Source organism: Lytechinus variegatus, chromosome 5, assembly GCF_018143015.1.
Source record: "Lytechinus variegatus isolate NC3 chromosome 5, Lvar_3.0, whole genome shotgun sequence".
Taxonomy (NCBI): Eukaryota; Metazoa; Echinodermata; class Echinoidea; order Temnopleuroida; family Toxopneustidae; genus Lytechinus; species Lytechinus variegatus.
Window position 1 is genome coordinate 8,491,170 of NC_054744.1, and position 26,260 is coordinate 8,517,429.

The 26,260-nt window shown below is 35.8% G+C and overlaps 1 protein-coding gene across 1 annotated transcript in view; it reads left to right on the forward strand.

The window, feature by feature from the left end:
• The first annotated feature begins 3,287 nt into the window (after window positions 1-3,287).
• LOC121415203 (E3 ubiquitin-protein ligase arih1-like) overlaps window positions 3,288-26,260 on the forward strand; it is a 39,279-nt gene continuing 16,306 nt past the window's right edge. The window contains exons 1-5 of the mRNA XM_041608367.1: window positions 3,288-4,151; window positions 7,980-8,132; window positions 12,911-12,979; window positions 21,976-22,068; window positions 22,830-22,885. Coding sequence (XP_041464301.1) covers window positions 3,921-4,151; window positions 7,980-8,132; window positions 12,911-12,979; window positions 21,976-22,068; window positions 22,830-22,885 — 602 coding nt within the window. The 5' untranslated portion in view covers window positions 3,288-3,920. The remainder of the gene's footprint in view (window positions 4,152-7,979; window positions 8,133-12,910; window positions 12,980-21,975; window positions 22,069-22,829; window positions 22,886-26,260) is intronic.

Genomic DNA, 26,260 nt, shown 5'->3' on the forward strand with positions numbered 1-26,260 from the left:
AACTAACTTCACGGACCTTAATTTTTTTTCAGCCATATTTTCCCCGATATGCCGCTCGAACATGTTTTTTTTCTTTGAAGGGGTATTCCTAATAGTTACTTCTCAGTTTCGTTCTTATAAATCAACATAATCATAATCTTTATTTATATAATGCGAGCACAAAGCTCGAGCAATTTTTTTAAATGTATTTTTTCCTAAAATTTGAACATTCTAGGCGATGTTTGTTATCCTGAAAATGATGTGTATGCAACTAAATAATTTATACGAACGCGAAGCGCGATCAGATTTTTTAAATACACGTTATGAACTGATCGGAAAGGTAGGCCTATCCTGCTTGCAGTTAGCCACGAAGACGTTACATATTTCAACAATCAAATAATGCGAGCACCAGGCGCGAGCTGAAATTTTGTTGTTGACATTTTTACCTAAAGAATGGAAATTCTAAGCACTTTTTGTAACTTAAACAGAATAGGTATATTGATTGAGCTGATTTGTTTTGACATTTTTACCTAAAGAATGGAAATTCTATACACGTTTTGTAACTTAATCAGAATAGGTATATAAGTTAACAATTGATGCAGGCGCGGAGCGCGAGCAGAAAATTTCGAGATTTAGACCCTATCGAAGGTCTGCCAAAATTTCTGAACCCCCTTTCGATGGCTTTTCGCGAGCTTTGTTTTTGCCTTGGAGACCCCCCTTAATCCGGAACAGGAACAGGTAGGCCCTACCTTTAAACTGCTTGCACCTAGCTATGAAGACGTTTAATATTTCAACTATAAATAATGCGAAGCGCGAGCTGATAATTTTTGACATTTCTACATAAAGAATAGAAAATATTAATCAATATTTCTAATCGTGAACATGGTAGCGTACATATACCAGACTACCCCCTGACGAGTCACAACCCATGCAAGGGACGTATCCCTGCCCCCCCCCCCTGACGAACCACCAGTGGCCCCTCCTTTGAAGTTGAAGACCTTTGTACGAAATCCCTTATTTGTGGTTGAAGACCCTTCTTTTTTTTTTACTTGTCAATTTTTTTGGCGGACGTTTTGCCCCCCTGTGGAAAATCTTAGGTACGCTATTGTCTATAACTAAACAATTGATGCGAGCGAGCGCGAAGAGTGAGCGAAAAATCGAGAGTAAGATCTAAAAACGGGACACTCTATCCATCTTTTGTAAATCATGAAAGGGATGAGTAATAGGGGATCTTCTTTACATTAATAATGTGAGCTCCAAGCGCCAGCAATTTTTTTTTATACACGTTTTGAACTGATCGAAATAGTAGACCCTATACCTGTTAAGGACTGCTTGCACCTAGACATGAAGACGTTAGATATTTCAACGATCAAATAATGCGAAGCGCGAGCTGATTTTTTTTTAAATTTCTACATAAAGAATGGAAAATTAATCAATATTTGTAATCGTGAATAGGATAGCTAAAAAACTAAACAATATTATTATTGATGCGAGTGCGAAGCGTGAGCGAAAAAAAATCGAGATTTAGACTGACCTAAAACGGGGACACTCTATTCAGTAATAGGGGATCTTCCTAAATTTATGATGCAAGCACAAAGCGCGAGCAGATGCGCGCACGTGTTTCAGAATCTAAGCATTCCAAATTCATCTTTTATCATGAAAATCAAAGCGAGGGCGAAGCGCAAGCTTGAAATATTTGATATTCCGATCTAAAAAAGGGGTCAATTTCAGCTCTATCTTTCAAGCACTTTATAGGAAAATTGTGAGGTGGATATGGATCGCACTTAATAAAAAGCTGATATTTTTCATTATTATTACTTTGAGTTTTGACATAGGACCGGGACATTTTTATTGGCATCATATGAAAACGATGACTATCTTATGATTCCTCTTGCTGAGCGCGAGATGAAAAAAGGAATAATTATTTAATTGATATCTTATTTATCAATGCATAATGAGGGCGCGAAATTAATGCGAGTGCATAAATCGCGAGCCGTAATTTTTGATAAACTGTAATGAAAAGGGGATTGACACATACATAACTCGCCAATCAAAATTGGAGCATGCAGAGCTAGCTGATACGTTTTGACAATCAGACCTGAAAAGGGATATTTTGAAAAATTTATGGAATACACAAAAATAATAAGTACCTGATAAATCAAAATTTGCGAGTGCGCAGCGCGAGCAGAAAATGTTAATAATTAGACCATAAAACTGACATTTTTACAGAGCACTTTTCATAAATCAATTTGTAAATCACAATAATGAAAGTTTGATTTCCGAGGTATATGTTTTGTATATATACTTCCAAACTTAATAGGCCTATATAACCTCCATATTAACCAAGTTATGTTAATCAGGCAATGCGAACGCAAATAGCGAGCAAAAAATTAATATAGTAACATGAAATATTCTTTTTATTTTCCAAGTCTCCCCTCATTTATTTTTTTTATTCACTCTTCCTCCTCTCAGTTTTCCCTTTTTTTCTTTCTTTCTTTCCCTTCCCCCTTATTTGGCTTCGCCAATAGGGGGGGGGGGGGTGGGCCCCTCACCCCCTGGATCCGCCTATGCTTAGAATGTCCCGTTTTCAGAACTGATCGATTATGTATAAAATTACAGCTTGCCGGGCAGCTTGCACGAAGTCGTGTTCATACTATTTGTATAGTGAGACATATCCTAGCTGTTCATAAATTCCTATACAAACAGTCCTATTAATTTTCCCTTTTTTAGTCAGTAGGCCCTATGCCTGATTATTTTTTTTAAGCTTGCATACATGCAGCTTGTACTTCACCCTCATTATATGCTAAATGATATAGGCCTGCCTAACTGTAACGTTAGAGCTACCTAAAAATAAAGGGAAAATGTTATAAAATTGCAGTAATCAGGCCCGGTAACTACACCATTACACCCTCTACCTTTTTTACGTCCAGCTTTGCAGTAAATTGCGTTATTGATTGAACAGATATAGTGTCGCAATTCTTAAACTTCCATATAAGGAAAATACATGACAGGCACCATTATCATTCCGTCATTGGGTCAAAGTTAGAAACTTACCTATTATTATTATTTGCTCGGGTCAGAACGTCACGTCAATCAATTTGATATTTCGCTATTAGTTTGTATATTTTGTCGTCAATAATTTTTTTATTCTGTGTTTCACCAAAAACAAATAAAATTTTACTATAAATATATATTTTGGAGGATTAAATTGGTAAATTACTAATTAAAATACATTTTTGTTGAAAAATATATATCCTTAGATGAGAGAGCCTGAATCTCCGATTTCCAGACTATTGCAATTGCAATACACAAAAAACACTACTGCATACGTTTTGTGTATTGTTGTTCTGTGCCCGTTTCATTCATCCATGATCCAGCGGATAAGTATCTCAGATCCACGCCAATTAAATAGAAAAAAAACACATTTTGAGCGTAAGAGAAATATTGCGATTCAGACTTCATGGAAAATGTATTCAGATGACGACTTTGAACAGCATAGAGCTTGAGTTCAGGCCATTACACAGCACAGGAGCAGACCTGAGTTTTCGGCTGGGCAGTGCCAGTGGTGCACCGCGCACCTGCACTGGTGCAGTGCAATTTGGATCGGATTGGATTTGGAGTTTGAGCATATGCAGCAATGTCATTTGAGAATGATTTTTTGTTAGACGTGAATCTAATTTCCATGACCATGTAAATGATAAGGCCAAAACAGTGATCTAGATCTCAGCTCATCTCAGTCGAGAATAGGCCCTAACTAACTTGTTAACTCGATCATATTTGTGTGTGTGTGTGAGTGAAAAAAAAACTTACAAAACAAGATCAGCCCAATTGGTAGTTTTGAATTTGAGCATCACTGAAATCTAGTGATTGATCTTAAGAAAGTGTTGCATGTTAGTGCAATTTCAACTTTTTGAACAAAAGTAAGCATACTTTAAGTAAAGATGGAGGAAGATGAAGGATTCATGATGGGAGAGGAAGATGAGCTTGGTTATGACGATGATGATGATGCAGGATCCAGTGACTTTGGAGACCATTTTGAGATGGAGGAGGACGATGGGTCATACAGTCGAGATAGAGAAGATGTTGATGATTTCCAGTATCAAGTGTTAACTCCGGACGATATTGTGCAATTAATGGTCGATACAATACGTGAAGTCAACAATGTCGTGAAGGTAAATTTTGGAAAAGGTTATATGCCTATAGCAAGTTGGCCTGAATCAATGTCTCTGTCTGTGATGTATAAAATCACCACCATTCTCATATCATGGTTGAATGGGTTCCTTGATATTTATTTGCTTGTTACTTATCAGACAGTCGGACATACATACAAGTACAGGTCTTGGAATTATGGAACCTGATAAATCCAGCAACCGAGTTCATCAAGAATTCATGGCATCTTTTGTTCTTTGGTTGGGAATTAAAATAAGCTCAGCTCATCACGTACAGTACATGGAAATTTAACCAATGACCTTGCCAGGGTCTTATTAGTCTTGATATATATATGTACTTGTCTAATCGATTCCAAGCTCATAATGCGTATATGTAGCCTAAATTGTGAAATGAGTCATTTCACAATTTAAGCTTCATATACATAGTTATGCTTGAAAGTTTCCAGAACCTTCAGAGAAAAGATTTTGTACAAAGCCTCGCTCCGACTGCACTTAAACGTACACTGTAAAGCCTGTCTAAAGCTTTTACCTTTACCCGAGATTCTGTAAGATTGTTGTGGATCCCAGCAGTCAGGCTTCCAGTTTTGCTAAGGGTCAATGATATTGTTGAGCATTTTTTATAGCTAGTTATTCCAGGAGAAAAGTACATGTATAATGATCTTTAAATTTTTTTTCAGCTATTGCCATTCAAATTGTTTCAGGCATCTTGCACCCTCTCTTGGTAATGTTTATATTCTTATTTAAAGGGGGAGTTCACCCTGACAATGGTTTTATAGATGCATGTGAAACAAAATTTCAAGAAAAATATTAGTGAAGATTTTATCAAAGTCAAGTTCAGAGTTGCGAATTTTTAAATTTTGACGTTGTGATAGTACAGATGAGCAGCTCCTTTAACATGCTGTATGATATAAATTCCCCAAATTCCATTTCCTAAAAAAATAGAGATTTTATTTGTGTGGTTGATATATCATCAGTTCATCACACACCTCATTTCATATCATGTTCTATCACAAAAATGTGATTTGTTTTCTTCCTGTTCCATGTAGGCCTACATGTACATGTCTTAAAAAACACCTTTGTGCAAATGGCAATTTTCCAAAAGTTTTCCAAAATGTCATTGAGATTTTGTCCCCCCCCCCCTTTTAAGTGTACCAGAGAAATTATGAAATTGAGTGATTTTTAGTATTCTAGATAATATCAATAACCAGTGCAGTAAGCAAAGATTGGTTCAAAGAAAATGATTAAAAAAAATTGTCAAAGGATAATTGTCAATGGTTATAGTGAAATAACAATGTTTGTGTTGTCATCCCTGCTGGCCTCATTAAAAGGAAACCAAAATTTCAGAAGAGAAGCAATCTTATTGGAAAGAGTAGAATGTGAGGAACAATTTAAAACAAGTTCCATCAAAATCGGTTATGAAATGAGCAAGTCATGGGCATTTAAAAAATTTGTACTTTCTATGGGGAACCTCAAGTTGGACACCGTGCCTCAGAATCACAAATTTTGTGGACAATTACTTATGTACACAAATTTTCAGATTTTCCCAATTATCTTTCTCATTGCATCTTGCCTCCTGAGCATACCGTACAGTATGTACATGTATGTCATGGGAAAATATAATTCACACCACAATACGTATGTCAGGAGGAGTGAAATATGTACATTGTAAAATAAAGGGGAAAATCTGAAATTTTGTGTACAATACAAATGGAGAGTTGTTCACAAAATCAGCGATTTTGAAGCATGTTTGCCAATTTGAGGAATGAGGATCGTCAGGATCCCCATAGAATGTAAAACAAGAATTTTTAAACTTACATTTCTTGTTTATTCCATAAGATCCTATAACCGATTTTTATAAAACAAGTTTTAGATTGCTCCTCTCATTTTATTTTTTCTGCTCTGGTTTCTCACCTTGTATTTTGGATTTCCTTTAATGAGTTACAGTAGTGGTAATGACAATCAGGGGGCGTTTCATCAATATTTTCGTCCGACAAGTTGTCAGATCTGACAACTTTCCTGTATTCTGATTGGTTGAGAAGCACTGTTACTATAGCAACTGTCGCATAAAACAGGACTTGTCGGATAAAACGTCTGACAAGTTCTTTTATGAAACGCTCCCCAGACCTTTGTATGGAAAAAAGGTAGATTTGGCTACTTAGAATTGAAAGCACTGGCATGGCATGTCAAAAATTGGAAGTTAAAATAAACACTATGTCTTTGAATGCTGGTTCTATGCATTTCCCATTTACAGGTAGGTCTATTTTGTATGTCATTGCAGAGTGATTTCATTAAAAAAATGCATTTTTTTTTTCTAAATCTCATAATAGGCAGCATTGCATGATTTTCTTGTTTTTTGTTTTGTTTTTGATAACCAAAGTTTGATATTTCCATGTAAACCATGCATGAATATGATATGACCATGGTGGTGGTTACCCAAAATAAGGATATGACCAAATAAGGAAGTGGTATCTATACCAGATTAGGACTCGCACTGCACCCAAACAATGATTCATTCCATTCTTAGGCAGTGGAACAGTCCGGTAAACAGTAGTCTGTGTTGAGAGAACAATGACTCAAGTGACTTCATGTACATACATCATGTATACAGGTGTACATGTATATCTGTATCCTGTATCTGTCTTCTTATTCAGAGTGTTCATTATCAGTCAAAGAAATCACACTAGAATTTAAAAGCCTGTTTTGATGATAGTGTGGTTTCTGTTATCTCTTAAAAATCAGAACATACCACATTACTGGTTTGCAATGCCATTTATTAAAAGGCAATTTATAAATAAGATATATTGTTTACAAATGAATGATTCAGCCAGAATAATTGCATGGAGGATCTTGACATGAAGCAAAGCAATAGATTATTCAGACAGATGAAATTGATAAATGAAATAAAGGGGGGATGACAACACATCTCAACTTCACACATGTACCTAGTGGGTGTATCATAAAGCTGTTTGTAAGTTAAGAGTGACTTTAAGAACGACTGGTGAACATTTCTTATGCCCTAACTTCGCTAAGTAATCACCAATGAACATGTATCATTTGCCACAAGAAAGGATCACCTGTTGCTCTTAACTTATGAACAGCTGACGTGCCGTTATGAAACTGCCCACAGGTGGGTGTTTTTCTTAAGTTACGAGTGACTTTACAAATTTTTACATACATGTACATGTACTATACACCAAAATTTTTGTTGATGTTGATTTAGTATAGTGCCTAAGAAAGGATTACTAGTCGTTCGTAAAGTCGCTTGTAACTTACGAGCAGCGTTATGAATTATGAAACACTTACCTGGTGTTTAACATACATACATGTATGTATTGCTAACACAGCTTGTATGTGGCTATGTAGGATCAAAACTATTAATTTACGAGATCAGCCGTAGACAAAACATAACTTAGTGGTTGATGAGCAAAACTAAGATTTAACATTTGTAATTCACTGTTCATTGAAAGGAAACTTGGGAGAGATTCTTTTAATGTTTCAAATTAATCATGCTACATGTACATGAATGTTTTCAAGTAGGTTTTTTGTGAACTTCCTTTGCCTTTTTAATGTACATGTAATAATAACATTTAACTCATAAAAATAATTGGCAGTGAAATTCTGCTTTAAATCTATACTTCAAACTGACCAATTATCTGTTAAAACCACAAGTTTATCATTTCTCTTTAGTCTCTAATTTTCAACTTTCAGCAAAAGTACATGTATCTACTCGTGAAGATCAGCTGTAATGTTTCCCCTTCAAATCTCCCTGAAAGCATCCTTGAGTTTCCTAGCATTCTTATTCATCTGCACATTTCCATTTTTTATTTTCAGATTCCAGCTACTGTAACCAGGATACTACTGAACCACTTCAAATGGGACAAGGAGAAACTAATGGAGAGGCTATATGGAGGAGACCCCGATGCAGTATTTACAGAAGCACACGTAATCAGTCCATATAGGAAAACACACGCAAAACAACCAAAGGTACATCAAGTATGCAATAACATCTTTAAGCCTGGCTCACACCTATGCGTTGTTGGCTTGCGTTCAGCTGCAGATTGCCTGAACGCAGACAAACGTCGAAACGCAATGCAATGCAATGAAACAAAGAATTATGAGGCCAATAAGCAGACAAACGTCCACAACTGGACGCAACCAAAATGCATACGAGCAAAGACGAGTGGTGATGAGCAAATGCGAGCAATGAAGTGCATGGACGAGCAAATGCAAGCCAGGACGCAGGAATATGAGCAACAACGAGCAACAGCAAGCAGCTTGCGCAAGCATTAGTGCAATGCTAGTGCTTGATTTTATACCGTACATTTAGCTTGCATTGCCTCGCTTTAGTGCGTGTAACTTTGTACGAGCTCTAATGAGCTTGTATGCAGAGACCTTTGCAACCAAATATTTTGTTAGGTAGAAAGCTTCTTTTTGCTGCATTTCTGATGGTGGCGTCGCAACTTTGAAATCTTAACCAAGGTTAAGTTTATTTTTGAAAAGTCATTGTGGGGTTGAAAAAAATACTACAGTTTAAGGGGAAATTAAATAACTGAAGGAGTAACATAAGCTCAATCACACATCAAACAGAAGCAAACGGAGAGGAGAAGAGGGAACTTAACTCGAAAGACACGGGAACAAAATAGAACTTAACTCGATGAAGTCTGGTAGTGCACTGCTATATTTGCTGGGCTTCCTTGCCTCAGTAAAACTCATACAAAATTAGCATATATTTAAATTACACAAAATCAACCAATGAAAATAAAGAGAATGGAGAAGCCAACTGAAAGTGGAAAAGTCCAATTCATAAAAATAGCCAATAAGAGATAGAGGATGGAGATGAATAAGATGTTGGGATGATTACATAATAAGAATGTTGAACAAAAGAATCAGATGTGAGAATGTAATGAATGAACACATCTGAATAGGAAAGGAATGACAGGAGAAGTAGGTTGAAAGTCAAATGTAAATGGATGACAACAGAAGCATCAGGAATGTAAACAAAGCTGAACTAAATACCAAAGCTTGTACTATAAATAACTATTAAAGGAAACCAAATGTCAAAATAACAGTCCTACATAAACATCCTTCTTTCAAAAAAATTGTCCTCAATTTTTAAAAGTAAAGAACTAAAATAAACTGCAAAACCAGAATTTGACAAGTTGAACATCTAACATTTTTTTTTTACATAAAAGTATTTAAAAATAACTAACGTAACCATGACATAATTCCATATTTACAATAAATGTGAAGACTAGGAGAGGATAGAAAAATTTGATGAAAAAAATATTTTATCAGAATTTTGAACTTTTCCTTTTTGGCATCACATGTGTAACTTCAATGGATAATGAACATGCAAATAATTTCAATGTATATCTTATACGTGCATGCCATGAAATGAAATACAATCAATTAAGAAAGAACAAAAAAGAATTGTCTTGATTTTGGAAAAGAAAAAAAATTATAATCTTGAATATATTTTTTTTCAAATTATAAAAGATTTGTTTTTGTTAAAATTATGCAGTCTTGCCAACTGGAAAAATGTATCCCCTAGACTTACAAAAAAAAATGAAAAACTTATATGAGAGCACTACTAGACAAATAGATAAAAACAATTATGGTAGCTCAAAGGAATATTGAATAACATTGAAAAGTGCGAGATAAAATACTACTGAACTTTACAAAAATTAAACATGACGTTAAGCAAATAACATAATTACCAGAAATTATGAAAAATCAAAAATTTGAATTCATATAAAGCCATATTTTTCTGAAATTATATGACAAAGTATATTGAGTTCAATCTTTGACTTTACTTTAAAAAAGACATTAAAATAGGGGTATCAAAAATTTAAGATTTTTAACTGAAATTTGGAAGAAATTACTGAGTAATACAAATAGAAGACTTATTTCGCATAATATGTAAAATTACAATATGATGAAACTTCAATAGTAAAAAATGATGAGAAATGATTTAAATTGAACATTTAACTAAGTCTGACTTTGTGCAATATCATTGATAAAACTTCAATAAATATACAGTGATTAAAAATTGAAATAATTTTGAGCATTAAGGTATACAAATGAAATATTTCAAAAATTTTTGTTTGTCATAATCTCCTTTAGTTTTACAATTTCATATATTGCACTTAGTTCACATTATTTTCAGATTTAGAAATTGACAAAATTTAAATATTTAAACATCTCTAATATCAAAATATTAAATTACATTCAGATTCAATATTGAGCTGAGAAAATACGATTTTGATATATTGCACATTAATTGTAATCACTTGATCCATATTTGACAAATCGTAAATATATTTCAATTTATGTACATTTAAGACACCAATTTAAGACAATACCTAAAGAAAATTATCTGATTCAATTAACAAAAATATACTTTTGTAGAATTTGAATGATCTTGCTAAAAAAATGTTTCTATATAAGCCTAACATTAAAATCAAAATTAAGGCATGTGATTAATTCCAGTTAAGAATCAAATATAATATTATGTATATGGGTTTGATAAAAAAGTGAATATTGATTGCTTTTTTTGTAATCGAATTCATTTGTGTATAAGAAAACACTCATAAAATACTGGAATTTGTGTATCATATGCCTTTTACAGTATATCAAGAAATAGATCAGTTTGGATACATAGTTTGTCTAAAAATTGATAAAATGTTATTAAATTGAATTTAGAATTTGGCTATCTTAGTAAATATCTATCGTTTTTATACAAAACCGATTGAATAGAACTTATTAAAACATTTGGCAAGATTATTCCATTGATCAAACTGATACAAAATTATTGAATAAACAAAAATTGCATAAATCTAAAGTAAAGGGAATTTAATGATCACAGAAATATCTTGATCAGAATTTTTTTAACGAATTTAAAATCTGTGACAAAATTGTTTAGTGTTCTCAACATCAGGGAAATAAATTGTCCAAAAGTTCCAATTAAAGTTTAAGAGTTTGAGAGAAGACTAGTCTGGTGTTAAAATGGAGACATCAAGTTCAAGTTGTTGAATATCGGACCTTCCTAGGGGCGAAAAGTTTTCACTGTGTGCATGAAGACAAGGGGATCAGCATCATCCACTCGTGGGCTGGAGCAACTGAAGAGCAAAAGGTGGCGGCTGGCTTCGAAGATCAAAGCAGAGCGTCATCAACTCTAGATGCGTAGGCGACAGAGTAACAGGCGAGAGGCTGGAAGGTGTCATGCATCGAGCGAAGATAGAGGGACAAAGCAACATGAAGACCAAAAGGCAGCATCATCCACTCGACGAAGAGAAGCAAGGCGAGAGGCTAGAAGGCATCATGAGGCAAAGTTGGGAGACTGTTGAGCCGAAGAGACTGAAGAAAAATAGGCAGCGACATCATCCACTCCATGTAGTCGGGCAATGGTTGTAGTTTAAGGCGAGAGGCTGACTCGCAGGCAGAACTTTCATCTACTCACGTTGAGAAAAAGGCGAAGGTTGGCTGGTAATCAGGCAGAACGTTCATCCACTCACGAAGAGCAATAGGCGAAGATCCGAGCTGGTACTCAGGCAAGGCTTTCATCCACTCACGTAGAGCTAAAGGCGAAGACTGGCTGGTAGTAGCATCATCCTACTAGACAAGCCACAGCATTGACGTTGAAGTTGTAGGCGAGCTGCTGGCTAGCATCAATCAGGCAAGAGGTAACGGCTGAACAGAAGTATGAAGGGCTAAATGTTTCTCCAACAGGAACATGATGACGATAAAGTTGACGAAATATGATTGAAAGTTTGTGGCGAACAGATAAGCGAGGCATGAGGTTCGAACACCGCTGCTACCAGTTGTAGGGTTGAAGAAAATACAGTTTAAGGGGAAATCAAATAACTGAAGAAGGGAGTAACATAAGCTCAATCACACATCAAACAGAAGCAAACGGAGAGAAGAGGGAACTTAACTCGAAAGACACGGGAACAAAATAGAACTTAACTCGATGAAGTCTGGTAGTGCACTGCTATATTTGCTGGGCTTCCTTGCCTCAGTAAAACTCATACAAAATTATTCAAATTACACAAGATCAACCAATGAAAATAAAGAGAATGGAGAAGCCAACTGAAAGTGGAAAAGTCCAATTCATAAAAATAGCCAATAAGAGATAGAGGATGGAGATGAATAAGATGTTGGGATGATTACATAATAAGAATGTTGAACAAAAGAATCAGATGTGAGAATGTAATGAATGAACACATCTGAATAGGAAAGGAATGACAGGAGAAGTAGGTTGAAAGTCAAATGTAAATGACAACAGAAGCATCAGGAATGTAAACAAAGCTGAACTAAATACCAAAGCTTGTACTATAAATAACTTTTAAAGGAAACAATGTCAAAATAACAGTCCTACATCATCATAACTTAGAAAGTATATGGACCTAGTTCATGAAACTTGGACATGAGAGTAATCAACTATAACTGAACATTCTGCTTGACTTTAAGGTCACATGAGTTGCACATGACTAAGGTCAAAGGTCATTTAGTGTCAATGAACTTAGACCATTTTGGGGGAATCAATATCGAAATGTTAACCAAGGTTAAATTTTTGAAATTTCATCATAACTTAGAAAGTATATGGACCTAGTTCATGAAACTTAGACATAAGTGCAATTACCTATCTCTAAACATCCTGTGCGAGTTTCAGGTCACATGAACAAGGTCAAAAGTAGTGTAGGGTCAATGTATTTGTGGAATTGTCATAACTTCTAAACGGGCCTTGCTGTTTTTCAATGCAGGTGAACACAAGATCATCGGTTGCTGTGACAGAGTACTGTGAAATATGCTTCAGAACAGTTCTAGGATCAGTAAGTTCAACTTCAATATTTAGATTTATATGACACCTAGATAGATCCTCGTGATTTGATTGGTTGTATCGTTCATTCAGCCCATTTTGCAATGATGTCATCAACCGTGCAATTTGGATCCATTCAAATTTGTCCATTGCACGCGTGCACCCAGATTTCAGGCACCGCTCATGTTTGCAGCGCGCATGTTGTATGTGCGCGATAATCAACGGACCGAGCTAGCTCGCACTGCATATGAGCATATTTTGCATTGAAATTCACAAATTTCATATGAAAAAGAATCTGTTTTTAGGTGTCATAAAAACCAAATAATGAATGTTCTTTTCATTTGTGCAATAGACAGAATACTTCATTCGGTGAAAGATGAAATAATGATCCATTCAACTCTGCTACTCCTCGTTGATTGGATCATTTCATCTTTCACCTCATGAAGTATTCTGTGCATTGCACAAACATTCATTATTTGTATACAGTGCTATTGATAATGTTATTGATTAGCTTAATTTCAATTTATATGTATATTTCATTTGAAAATCACCCTGTAACAATTCATGAACATAAATTTCATATTAGCAAATCGTACATCCAATTGCAAATGTATGAAACATCTTTCACATTATTAATGTTTGATATCAAACAATTTAGGAAAAAGGGGAAGTTATACAAAATATGACTTTGTAGGATATCTTTTATTTTCTCGGTCAAGTGTATAGTATTCACGGGCCACTTAATGAACCGAAAATTGATTTAGGAAATTTGATAATGTCTTTGTATCAATAAGTGTAACAGGTGAATGTGACTGTATGTAGATGATTCATACCTCTTTCTCATTATTCATTATTATCATTGTGGGTAACACCAGAGTGAGCTTCCTCTAGTTAGGCTCTTTTTCTGCTATTATTATATTTTATAGTGACAAAATCACAATTACCATGCGTGTATGCTGTATCAGTGTATGGGTATTACTTGCGATAGCATCGTACGTTGGTCCCACCCAAGTAACCTGTGATGTTTCCAAAACTTCCAGAGTATATATGGTAGATTTTAACCTAGATCTACCTATAATTTCACCAGTGACACTTTCACAATGCAAAATTTACCTCCTCATAACATTGCTCTCTAAATAAGTGTGAATGAAGATTAACCTTGCTGAACTCACTTCACTATTCAATTATTCAGGTGCTTTCACACAAGCCGGATTACAAAAATACTTGGCAATTTTCCCATCTCAAAGCGCAGTGATCGTAAATATTCCCATTAGAAAACACACAACCAATGTTTGTACATGTACATGCACAAGGATTTCTCCAAGTTAGGATTATTTGCAAATATGTGATTTTGTGAGTATAGGCGAGAAGACTATGCATGCTTTGTGTGGAAATTCTTTGGGGGTGTGGTGGTCTTGCGGTTACGACTCTCATCTTTCAATCAGAGGGACATGGTTTTGAATCCCAGCCATTTCATGTTTTCCTTCATCAAGAAATTCTACCCACATTGTGCTACACTCAGCCGAGGTGAGGTGTATGGGTCCTTGAATGCACCAAGCGCCCCCGGAGGAGAGGGGGGGGGGGGGCACTTCAATTGACGAGTGGATACCACGCGCGACCATGGGGTCTCAAAAAGGGCAGTTCCACGGTTACGGAGTGACATTCAGAAACAAGTTTTTAGCATTCAAACAAAGATATCACACATATTTAAATAGTTATTTGCAAAGAAATGGTACCTGACAGTAGATGCTGAAACCTGCTTTTCAAAATAATAACATTTGTTATTTTGATCCACTGAATTAATGAGATATGAATATTCATAATCATGGTTACAGTGACGCGAAATGGACATGCATATTTGAGGAGAAAACATACTGCTCAAACTCTGTGAATTTTGAATTCCTATCATGATTTTGATTTATTGATTGGATTCTTTGTTGTTCTGGCTTTAATATGCTGCATTACATTAAAAAATTGGTGTATTATTTCATTAATTACGACTTAAAACGTAAACCCATGCCTGGGAGTGACATGAGAAATATCCACTTACAGGCAACGTAAAATGAATATTTTGATATTTTTGTTTATGATGTAAAATGATGACCTTCAGATTATACAAAAGAAAAATGTCCAAAACAAGCAATAGTTTTCTGTCAAATTGAAATTAAGTAAAAAAACAATATATGTATTATGTAGTCCCATGTATAGAATTTTTTGTATGGTTTGGATTCTTCTATAAGGAGATGCGTAAAAAAAATGTGGCTAATTGTGTTCCCCTTTTGTATTTATGAAATCCCATATGAATTTTGATAGGAAAATTTGATCCAGATCTGACATAGAGCCAATATAAGTGTACGTAACGTGCCCTATATTGAAAAAGACATCCCTCTTACGAATTTTTTTGGTCGTGTATGGTATCCACTCATCAATGTAAGTGCCCCCCCCCCCCCGGGTCAGTGCTATAGCTACATGACAGCCTGCATTTATAGACAACTAGATAATTGGCATCTCATATTATCAAATGCAAGTATTGTTTCTGGCTCATCATGACTTGCATATCTGAGAACTTTATCAGGCCAAGGCTGGCGTGAAACTGAAAGTGTGAAATCATTATCATATCAGGTATATTTAGGAGTGAGAAGTTTATACCCCTTTCATAAACCCAATTATGCGGCTAATAGCAGCATAATTGGGTCATAAAATTGGAGGAGGACCAGAGTTATCCGCATTATTTTGATGCTGCTATTATCCGCATAATGGCAGCATCGGGACAAGATTTTGAGTTTATGAACGCATTTCCAAATAATGCGGATAATTGCCATGGTGGGGTCACAAGGTCACTCTTTTCCAACACAACCGCATCGGAGGGGGCGTGTCCAGTTGTCATGACGATTATCCGCCTTTTTCAGGACGGGCGCTCGTAAAAATAATGCGGCTTATTTTCGTTTTGAACGCAATTTTTATTAAATTATCCGCATTACTCTTAGGCGGCTAATTGGAGGATGGGTTTATGAAAAGGGTATTAGATCATGGAGCTATCTGTAATAGCTCCATGTTTGGATGATGGTAATGGTTGGGTGGAGGTGAATTCATTTTTTCCCTGCATACCCACTTGACATGAACATGAAGATGGTAGTAATAAACCTGGGGCCCCATCTTACAAGAGTTGAAATTTATCCGATCAATCGTAACTTTATGGAATACCATCAGTGTCATAATTTTTTCTATGAAAAACTTGCACAATGTCCTCTGTATGCAAAGAGAAGTGCAGTGAATTCTCAAGAAAACAATGAATGCATGAATATGCATCATAGCTAGAGATGTTTTTAACAAAACTGCATAATACTGTAGATGTTGACGTTGCTGGCCATCCATAGTTGCGATTGATCGGATCAATCATAACTCTTTGTTAGATGGGGCCCAGCATTACAATTATTATGGTTCTAATGACAAACACACAATGCCATATGATATGACAGGTTGTGTGGCACAGAGAGTTAATACATGTAGGTGTTTTCAGACCGCTTTGAAGTTGGTCAGTTCCAGGTATTTTCTGATCAGGAAATTTACCCAGATCAGAAAATACCTGGGTGTTTCATGAAAGTTGTCAGCATTGACGAAATTGGCAGACTTGCTGACAATTTCAGTGAAATCCTAGGTTTTGATTGGCTCAGAGGCACTGGCCTCTGACTGTTTATATGGTAACTGTCGGAGAAAGACAACTTGTCATTGCTGACAACTTTCATGAAACAGCCCCCTGGTAACATTGGCAATGTGAAAGCAAATTACATGTACGTGTAAATCTCCCTGAAAGAAAATACCCACGAAATAGTAGGTACTTGTCAAAATTGCGAGAATTTCACGGGTATTTTTTCATGGTTGCAGGTATTTTGGCAGTGTGAAAGCAATTTACGGGAACTCTTAGCCTAGCGTGTAGTTGAGCACAGGCGCCGTGTGGGGGTGGCTGCTGAGCTAGTAATTTTTAATCTTGTGCTTTTCTTGCTTATCAGACCATACTGCGCATGCTTGTAACTTCAGGAACTTATCCGGATGGGTATGTTTCAGGGCGGTATGAATGCAGGAATAATCAATGGGTATTTTTTAGCGTAAAGAAGTTCTTGTAATTTAACAGGGATTCTTACGATTGAGGCGGTTTGAAACCACCTAATGACTGACATTGACAACACTTTGGTAATGTGCTTGCGTACCTGGGGGAATGATATGCATCTATTCTAGTTGATAACATGATGAGTGCAAATGGGCTGGGGACATAATACATGTATGTATCTACATGTACATGTATTTCCCAGAGCTTACAGCACTATATTTATGTATTCTACATTTATTCTACTTACATGTAGTACATGTATATCTTCACAGTGCACTTGTATCACTGATAGATAAAATGATACAAGTATGGGTGTAGCTCGTAGCCGGGGTGGGGAAGGGGGGGGGGGGGTCGAAGGGTTCAATTGAACCCCCTAAAATTCCCTAAAGTAGGATAAAATAAGGGAGGAAAGGGAGAAGAGAAGAAAAGGAATCAAATCCCCTAAATTAAAAACCCTGATTAACCTCCTGTACATGTTGTATGCAAGTATGCATCACTTTACATATACCAATTGTCAACTTGTCTCTGCTTTTTGTAACACATCATTATCTGGATTTGACTCGTGTAAACCTAACTGAAACAACTGAAGAGAACAGATCTTCAAATTTATAATGAATATGACATACACCATGTAACGCATTTTCCTACAAGTATTGATCAATCGCAACTCTTTGCAAGACAGGGCAGGGGTCCGCCTTACAAAGAGTTACAATTGATCTGATCAGTTACAAACCAGCAACGTCAACATCTATTACATGTTTCTTCAAAACGTTTTCTAGAAACGACCTATATACATTCACTGTTTTCTTGACAATTCGGTATGCTTCTCTGACATTGAGCAAATTTCCGAAAGGAAAATTATGGCATTGATGGATTTCCATGTACTTACATTTAAGATTGATCGGATTAATCATAACTCTTTGCTAGATGTGGCCCTGATTTACTAATGATTTGTCTTGGGCGTTTTGATACCAATCTAATTTAGCCCCAATTCCCAAAATGATTGGTTGAGGTCTATTTGTTGACATTCTAGCCAAAGGCTATCTATCCTCCATGTTCAGTTGCATTGACTTGGGCATTTATTTGGTGACTCACTCGCATTGCTTAAGGAAATATTGTGTCTATTACAAAAGGCTAATTATATTGCTTCAAGTATTCTAATGTGTCTTAATACATATTATTGTTACGCAGTTGATAATTATATCTACATAGTGCTAGTACTTTATAATTTAGAAAGAGAATCCTCAGTACTTGTATCAATATGAGTAAATACTGTATTTATTGTCCATAAATGGAAATTCTTCTTGTTTACGTATGCAAAATAAGAAAGACAACAGATTATATAAATCTATACACATGTAACATGAAAAATGCAATCTACAATTGGAACACGACAATAAAAATAATATTACTTAAATAATAATTCATAGTAGTGTTTTAAAGTAACATGAATGGCATTAGATGATTTTATTGAAATTATCTGAACTTTGGGAAATTCCATGCTAAGGACCAAGTATCTCCCTTGCCCCCCCCCCCCCATCTCTCATGCACTTGCACGTTTAAAGACAATAGATATTAATTATTTTGGCTATTTTCCAGGGCTGTTACGTTTTCAAGCTTTGCTTTTGTGACGACCCTTGCAACCATCCTATTTATTGTGTAATAGAGAATACCACTTATATTTTTTTTTCATTTATGTAAGATATATTTGATGATTTGTATACAAAACTATTGTTCATTATAATATATTGATGTCAAATTTCAGATACATGTATGTATTTTCTTGTCCAGAATTTTGTTGTGAAAAATGTTGCAAAAACCAATAAATGAAATGAAAATATTGGGAAGGACAATTATTATACAATTATAGATTAGTAACTTAAACTTATCTCACAAATCATGGCCTATTGATGCTATAAGCATGTATTTCCATCAACTCAATTGAACATACTGTCTTGTGATGTGTGGGCTTTTACCAAAGAGTAGGCAATAAATGTGTATTGTAAGGGTTGTTGTATTATCATGCATCAGACTGGTTGATTTTGCTCATGTGTCAAATGCATACATGTATCAAGGAATTGTGAAAATTCAATTCTTTTGTTTTCATACACTGGCCTCCCGTGTGCCAAGTGAACCAAATGTGAAATTGAAATTGAAATTCCATGAAGGCATACATATTTAGATTGATCATTATAATGTTATCTGAAAAGATAGTGAATGTGTCTTAAAGCTAAATTACAGTAGTTGCAGTAAAACACGGATTTCGTGAGAAAGTCTGTAAAACCGAGGTTAAGTATTTACTATATCATCGTCGATCTAGATCTGGTACAGTTAAATAAACTGAACTTTGTGAAATCATTAAATTTAAGCTGAAAAACAATCACACTGAAGATCGCCAACACAGGCACACGTGGGACAGGGCATATTATATTGCTGGAATAAAGACCCGACGGAAGTGCCCGAATCCGCGCTTATTTTGCTTATTTCTCAGCAATTACACAATTTCTTCCAGAATCCTTTGGCACATATTTTTTATTCATATAAACAAACACTTGGGTGGTCATTATATTGGATTCTGTAAAAAGTCATTTTGAGATCGTTACCAAAACTGGCATTTACCTTTAAAGCCAAATTTTGGCCATAAACTACTGTAAATTACTGTGACTGTGATCTCGGTACTTCCTTGCATTTGCAGGAAATTGTTAGCGTCTTTTATAATTGTCATATCTTTATAAAAGATTTTACGATCCCATGGAAGTGTGGTTATGAGGTTAATGTACTATTAATGATTATTAATGGCAAATGTTTGTACACTGTACTTTTTGTACCTTTTTGTATGTGTACAGTGCACATGCAAGGCTAGAGGGTTAAGGTATTGAATAAATAAGAATACATAATTTGGAACATAAAAAATTGTACATTAATCAAATTTCAATTCACTTTATGTATGTAGCCTGCAACTGGGACAAGGTGGGGGGGGGGGGGGGGCTTGTACAGTGCGCATGCAAGGGGAGAGGGTTAATGAATTAATAAGTAATACATGTGAAATATTAGAAAATTGTACATTACTTATTACTTCTTCAAGGCACTTACAAAATTAGCCTACAGGTGGGACAAGGGGGGAGGGGGCATGTACAGTCAGTGCACATGTATGGAAGGGGAGAGGGTTACATGTATGATATTGAGTTAGTAAGAAAGAATACATGTGGAATATTAAGAAATTGTACACTACATTACATCTTCAAGGCACTTAAAAATTATCCTACAGGTGTGACGGGGGGTGGCATGTATGCCCTCTTTACGGGGCACAGTAGGAAACGGGGGGGGGGGGGCAATGTAAGGATTTGCTGGACGCACATTTTTTACCTTGTGTACACCATTGAGTGACCTTTTGTACATTGTACGTATACATACTGTACATATAGGGAGGTAATATTCCGGGGGGGGGGCTACTTAGTATAATGTACATGTATGATACGTACAATATACAGTGCGTATCAAAAAAAAGTTTACACTTTGAAAAAATCCTGTAAAATTATACATTTGTAATATCCTGAAGATTGTTCCACATTTTAACATTGGTACAGGTCCATTAAAGCAAATGACGATATAACTGTCGAAAAATATTTCCGCTTGAGTGAGCACCACTCACTTTTGAAAAGTTAGTGAAAAATGATTTGCGCAGAAATTTGAAATAGTTATGCGAATAAAAGTAACCCTTAATCATGAAGAACACATGGAATTTAGCTAGTAAAATTGATTTAAGATATCTTCTACATTGTTTGACTTGTTTCCTTGCCCAAAACACTTCGAAGAGTGCATTTTGCCCCACCCCACTCCCCAACACACACCGGGCCATCGTGACGATATTTGCTTTACACTGAGCTGTGATTTACATGAAATGGCTTAAGCTTGATTTTCATTTTGTTAATCATTGCTTAGCTTGGGAAAAGTGTGGATAAACAAGTATTAAATGAAAAATGAAATGTAAACCAACTTTCAATGACAAAAACTTAGTGAAAAAATGCTGGAGATGTTTGATGTAAACTTTTGTTCGGATTCAGTTATGTCCTCCGATACAGCTGGCACAAATAGGGTAAAGGTTGTGCTTATTGAGTGTTGAAATTTCAATTTGGGTGGCAAAATTGTCACAAAATGCTTGAATGTATCCGTTTTATTCCAATTGCCTAAAAGTGCAAGGAAAATGTATGATAAATCTTTCGTAGTGTCAGTTTGATTTCGTCCTTTCGACTTGACACAGCATGAAAACGAGCATTTCTGCGCAAACAGATTTCTGCGAGCTTTACAGAAATGGACAGTGCTCACTCAAGTGTAACATTCTGACAAAACTTTTACTTTCATTGGATAGATGAGACCCAACTGAAGATTATATGTGAAAAAATTACCCACGTGTTGTGTATTTCTTAATTCCCAGGACTTTTTCAAAGTGTAAACTTTTTTTGATACGCACTGTATATATGTATCGCGACCGAGAGCCACATTTTCAGCCTAAATTTCCGTTCCAGAGCATTTACAAGTTAAAAAGCCATTGGAATTGACCCCCATTCCAGAGACCCTCAAATTTGTGTTTCTCTTTCTGGACAGTGTGCTACCATAGCCGTTACCATGCTATGTGAGTTCTGGAAACCCTTGTAATTTGATTGGTCAGTTCCAGAGCATTACATGTTTAGCAATATTATTGATCCAAGAGCTGTTCCGGAGACCCCCATTTTAAGACCTAGATTAGTTCCAGAGCCCCTGACCCCAGAGTTTGGCAGGGCACGTACTGATAGTTATCATGTTATAATTCGATTAGCCCCCCCCCCCCCCCGGTAATAATTACACCACTAAATTTATCGAAAATGAATTTAAAAATACTTTTGTGTTGTATTTTTTGACAGTCAATGACAGGCATCGAGTGCAACCATAAATTCTGTGCAGACTGCTGGACGGAGTATCTTACAACCAAGATCATGGAGGAAGGCATGGGTCAAGTAAGTCAAAAGCACAATTTGTAATAGTTTTTTTGTCTCACCTACATATAACAGAGTGCAGACTGTAGGTGCCGCTTTTCTGACGGCGGTGGCATCAATATTGAAATCTTAACCAAACTTAATGTTCTTGAAATTTCATTATATCTTCATGTATGTAATATGTGGACCTATTTATGAAACTTTGAAATAAGGTTGATCAATTATCACTTCAGGATCATTTTGTCTAAGTTTCAGGTCACATGATTGAGGTCAAAGGTCATTTTATATATGGTCATTGACCATGTTTTGCTGTATTACAATGTACAGGTATGTTGAAATCTTAGCCAAAATTTTTAATGTCATCATGGATCTATTGTATGCAACTTTAGAAGTAAATATGGGTATGGGTATTAAATAAAATATCACTTATCTTGCATGTGCAGTGCACATGTATTTCTGGTCACATGATCAAGGTCAAACGTCATTTGAAACCAATGAACTTAGTATTTTATTATGAAGTGGTATGTTATTTTGGAAAATTTATTCATCTGAGTTATTTTTATAGTCAGCACTGCTGCGCTATATTGAATCTCGTTATGCAGGAAAGACTGCCAGTGGCATTCCACTTCTTTCATTATCGTGTGTTCATTCATCACCCTCCGGACCCCCCCCCCCCAGGAACCTTGTTTGGATTCATGAAGCCCTTATTTTGTTTTCTTTGAAAGGCCAATTCCCTCAAGCGATGACTGGATACATGTATGTTTTCCTTTCTAAATTTTCAGACTATAGCATGTGCAGCCCATGGATGTGACATCCTTGTAGATGACATAACTGTTATGTAAGTATCACATGATTCGCATACTTTAATCAAGAAACATTCAGGTACATAAGTACAGAATGAAAGATAATACGTTATGTACCAGTTTTTCCAATAGGCACCTTCATGTAAAGGATATAATTTGTTTGTTTTTTAGTTTTGCTCGTTTTTGCCTGAGGGCAATTTTATAAAATATGTACGTCTGATCCCTTTATATGTGGGACCTTCATAAAATTTTCTGTCTCTGATTTCTGGTTCTATTGACAGTCTGTGATGTTCTCAAAAGGACCATGACTTGGTCAGTTATGAAGTGAAGTAAAACTTGAGAATAATGGGGTCGGACGTACAAAAGGTTGCTCATTTATTAAAGGCAGGCCTCGAAATAATCAACGGCCATCGACGGCCATGGCCGTCGATGCCCCAATTACTGGCCGTCATGCCCTTCTTCTTTTTGCTAAAAGTTACGGCCACTAAAAATGTGCCCTTTTTTATATGGCCGTGGTGCCCTTTTTTCTCATAAATGTGCCCTTTTTCTGATATATAATGTACCCCTTTTGAAAGTCTGCACCTTTTTTTCTGAGCGAGGAAAACTTTTCTCCGATCTCAAAAAGTATTCAATACCTTAGCTTTACCAGCGACGTCCAGTGCTGTATGCAGTCTAGTCCAAAGCCGCGCCGTACGATGAGCTAGCTATACACAGCTGGCCGGCCGCTAGCGCGCTTTACATATGCTATGTAAGCTGCAGCATAAGAATGGACGAGCGCGAGCTCCGTATGTGTACTACACAAATGTCGCGCGCGCTGTACTGTCCTGGCCAGCGCGCGCGATGCGTAAGTACAGTACTTTGAATGGGAGTGTTTCATAAAGCTGTTCGTCAGTTATGAACAACTTACGAACGACCGGTGATACTTTCTTGGGTGCTAATCAGATTCACATTTAATTACATGTAGCTCAAGAAGGTATCACCAGTCGTGCGTAAAGTTAATTTGTTCTTAAGTAAGTAATGTGGTTTGGTAATGAATCTGATGTATAACATCGACTATGGAAAGCCCCCCCCACGCCGCGAAACTGTAACACCTACAAATAATTTATTACATGCCCCTTAAAAAGTGGCCTTGGTGCCCTCTGCTGCCTGGCCTCAGTGAAAAAGTGCCCCTCAAAAAAGTGGCCTTGCCCCCAAAAAATCCTATTTCGAGACCTGTAAAGGGATACTCCAGGCTGGAAATATTTATATCTAAAATAAAGTAAAATTCACAGAGCAAAATGCTGAAAATTTCATAAAAATAGGATTACAAATAACAAAGTTATTGAATTTTAAAGTTTATAGATATTTTCTGAAAACGGTTATATACACATCGCCATATGAATATTCATGAGTTTGGATGATGTCACATCCCCACTTTCCTTTTCCTTATGTTATTACATAAAAACATAAATGTTTCATTTTTTCGTACATGTGTAAATGATGTGTCTCCATTATGATGAATTAAGTTGCGGCAATAAATAACTAATTAGTTGTCAATCCAATTGTTTTAGTTATTGGTAGAAATTTTTTGTATAAACCTAATTTCATATTATAAAATACAAAAGAACAAGTGTGGATATGATATCATCAGCCCACCTAATGAATAATGCAAATCTTTAAAAATCAATAACTTTGTTGTTTGTTATTCGATTTTGATAAATTTTTCAGCATTTTGCTCTGTGAATTTTACACTATTTATTGAGATATAAATATCTCCAGCCTGGACCACCTCTTTAGAGCAGATCAGTGTGAAGCACTGGAATAGCTGATGCCAAGACAGTTGATAATCTTACTGATGTATAACTACATGTACACATCTTTATCTATGTACTATGGCTCTACCTCTATAGTCACCCAGGGTTTTTGATCAAAATGTATATTTATTTACATGTATAATATATTTATGTAAAGAGATCCATGGACTGTTTGTGTGTCTGTGTGTGAGAGTACTATGCGACATAACCTAGGGAACTCCAAAAAACTGGAACCTCAAAAAAACGAAAAGTTCTCTCCTACCCCAGTCTCAATCGGCCATTTTGTTACGATTCATAACAAAAATGGCCGATCGAGACGGGGTAGAAGAAGAGAACTTTTTGTTTTTTTGAGGTTCCAGTTTGTGCCCAGATGTCAGGAAACTGCCACTCGTTAGACCTTCATCCATATAATCGTGGTAAGTGCTTGATTTCTGTTTTAACTATTTATTCGGAGAATAATTTCGACCATACTTCACGCTCGTCAGGTGAGTATAGTCAATTACACGTAAGGTCCTGGGCTCCCGCTACGCGTTCCCTGGGTTATATGTGACAGTGACATGGAGCTGCATGGACGATTGAATGCTAAACATTTTCAATGTACTTGTTTTTATCCAGGCCTATACATGTACATTAATAGGCATTCATTGCTCATGTTACATCTGATGTACCATGTGGGAACATTTAAAACTACGAATAAATGAATGGGTGATTATTACTCTATAAAACATACATGTACATGTAAATATATAAGTTTTCCTTTAAAAAATAGCCAATATAAAAAAATTGACTTGACATAATATGCATTAAGAGATTCAAATTTTGTAGCTCTTTGAGATTTGCCTTTTTGCCAATGAGCGCCATTGATATGAGAAGAGACAGATTGTGACTCAGATTCAGTCTAAAGTACAGCTTTATGAATCAAACTGCAAACATTAAAGATTAAGTTTACTGAGCACTATTCTTGCATGTATACCATGTGGATATAATAATCTTATTACATATAACACAGTGGGATACTTGGGTCGGGAATGATGGTGATGTCCCCTAAAAAAAAAATGGCAAGGTATCCCGGGACTACCCCACCCCCCAAAAAAAAAATCAAAATTGAACAAAGAAGTAAAAAAAAAAGTGGAGGTGTGATTTTAGGGCTAACATTTGGGTGTAAATAATTGGAAGGGATAGAGTTTTTAACGATCCCTTTTTTTTGTATTTTCTCTGATTCTCCTTTGTGAATTTGAACTTAGAGGATAATAGATGACCTGTGGCTGATAGATTAGTATAAAAAGGCTGGACCTATGGACTCTATATTGTACATTGCAGTATTTGTTGTAATCAATTACACAAAGATCAATACATTTTTTTCAAGTCGATTATAGAAAGAGTAACCACATGTACATTGTAATTCTTTGTCATAATGATAGATAATGAATCTCTTTAAATCCACATTATGAATGAATTATTCAAATTTTCAAAACCACTCCTCTTGAAATGAATGAATACTAGTTTCTGAAAACTGAAACCTATGGTAATTTGAAAGCTCTTTCTCTTTCCTTTCATGTGCATGTATTGTGCTTTCCCATTTCCATTTTCAGTACTGTAATACTCTACGGGGGGGGG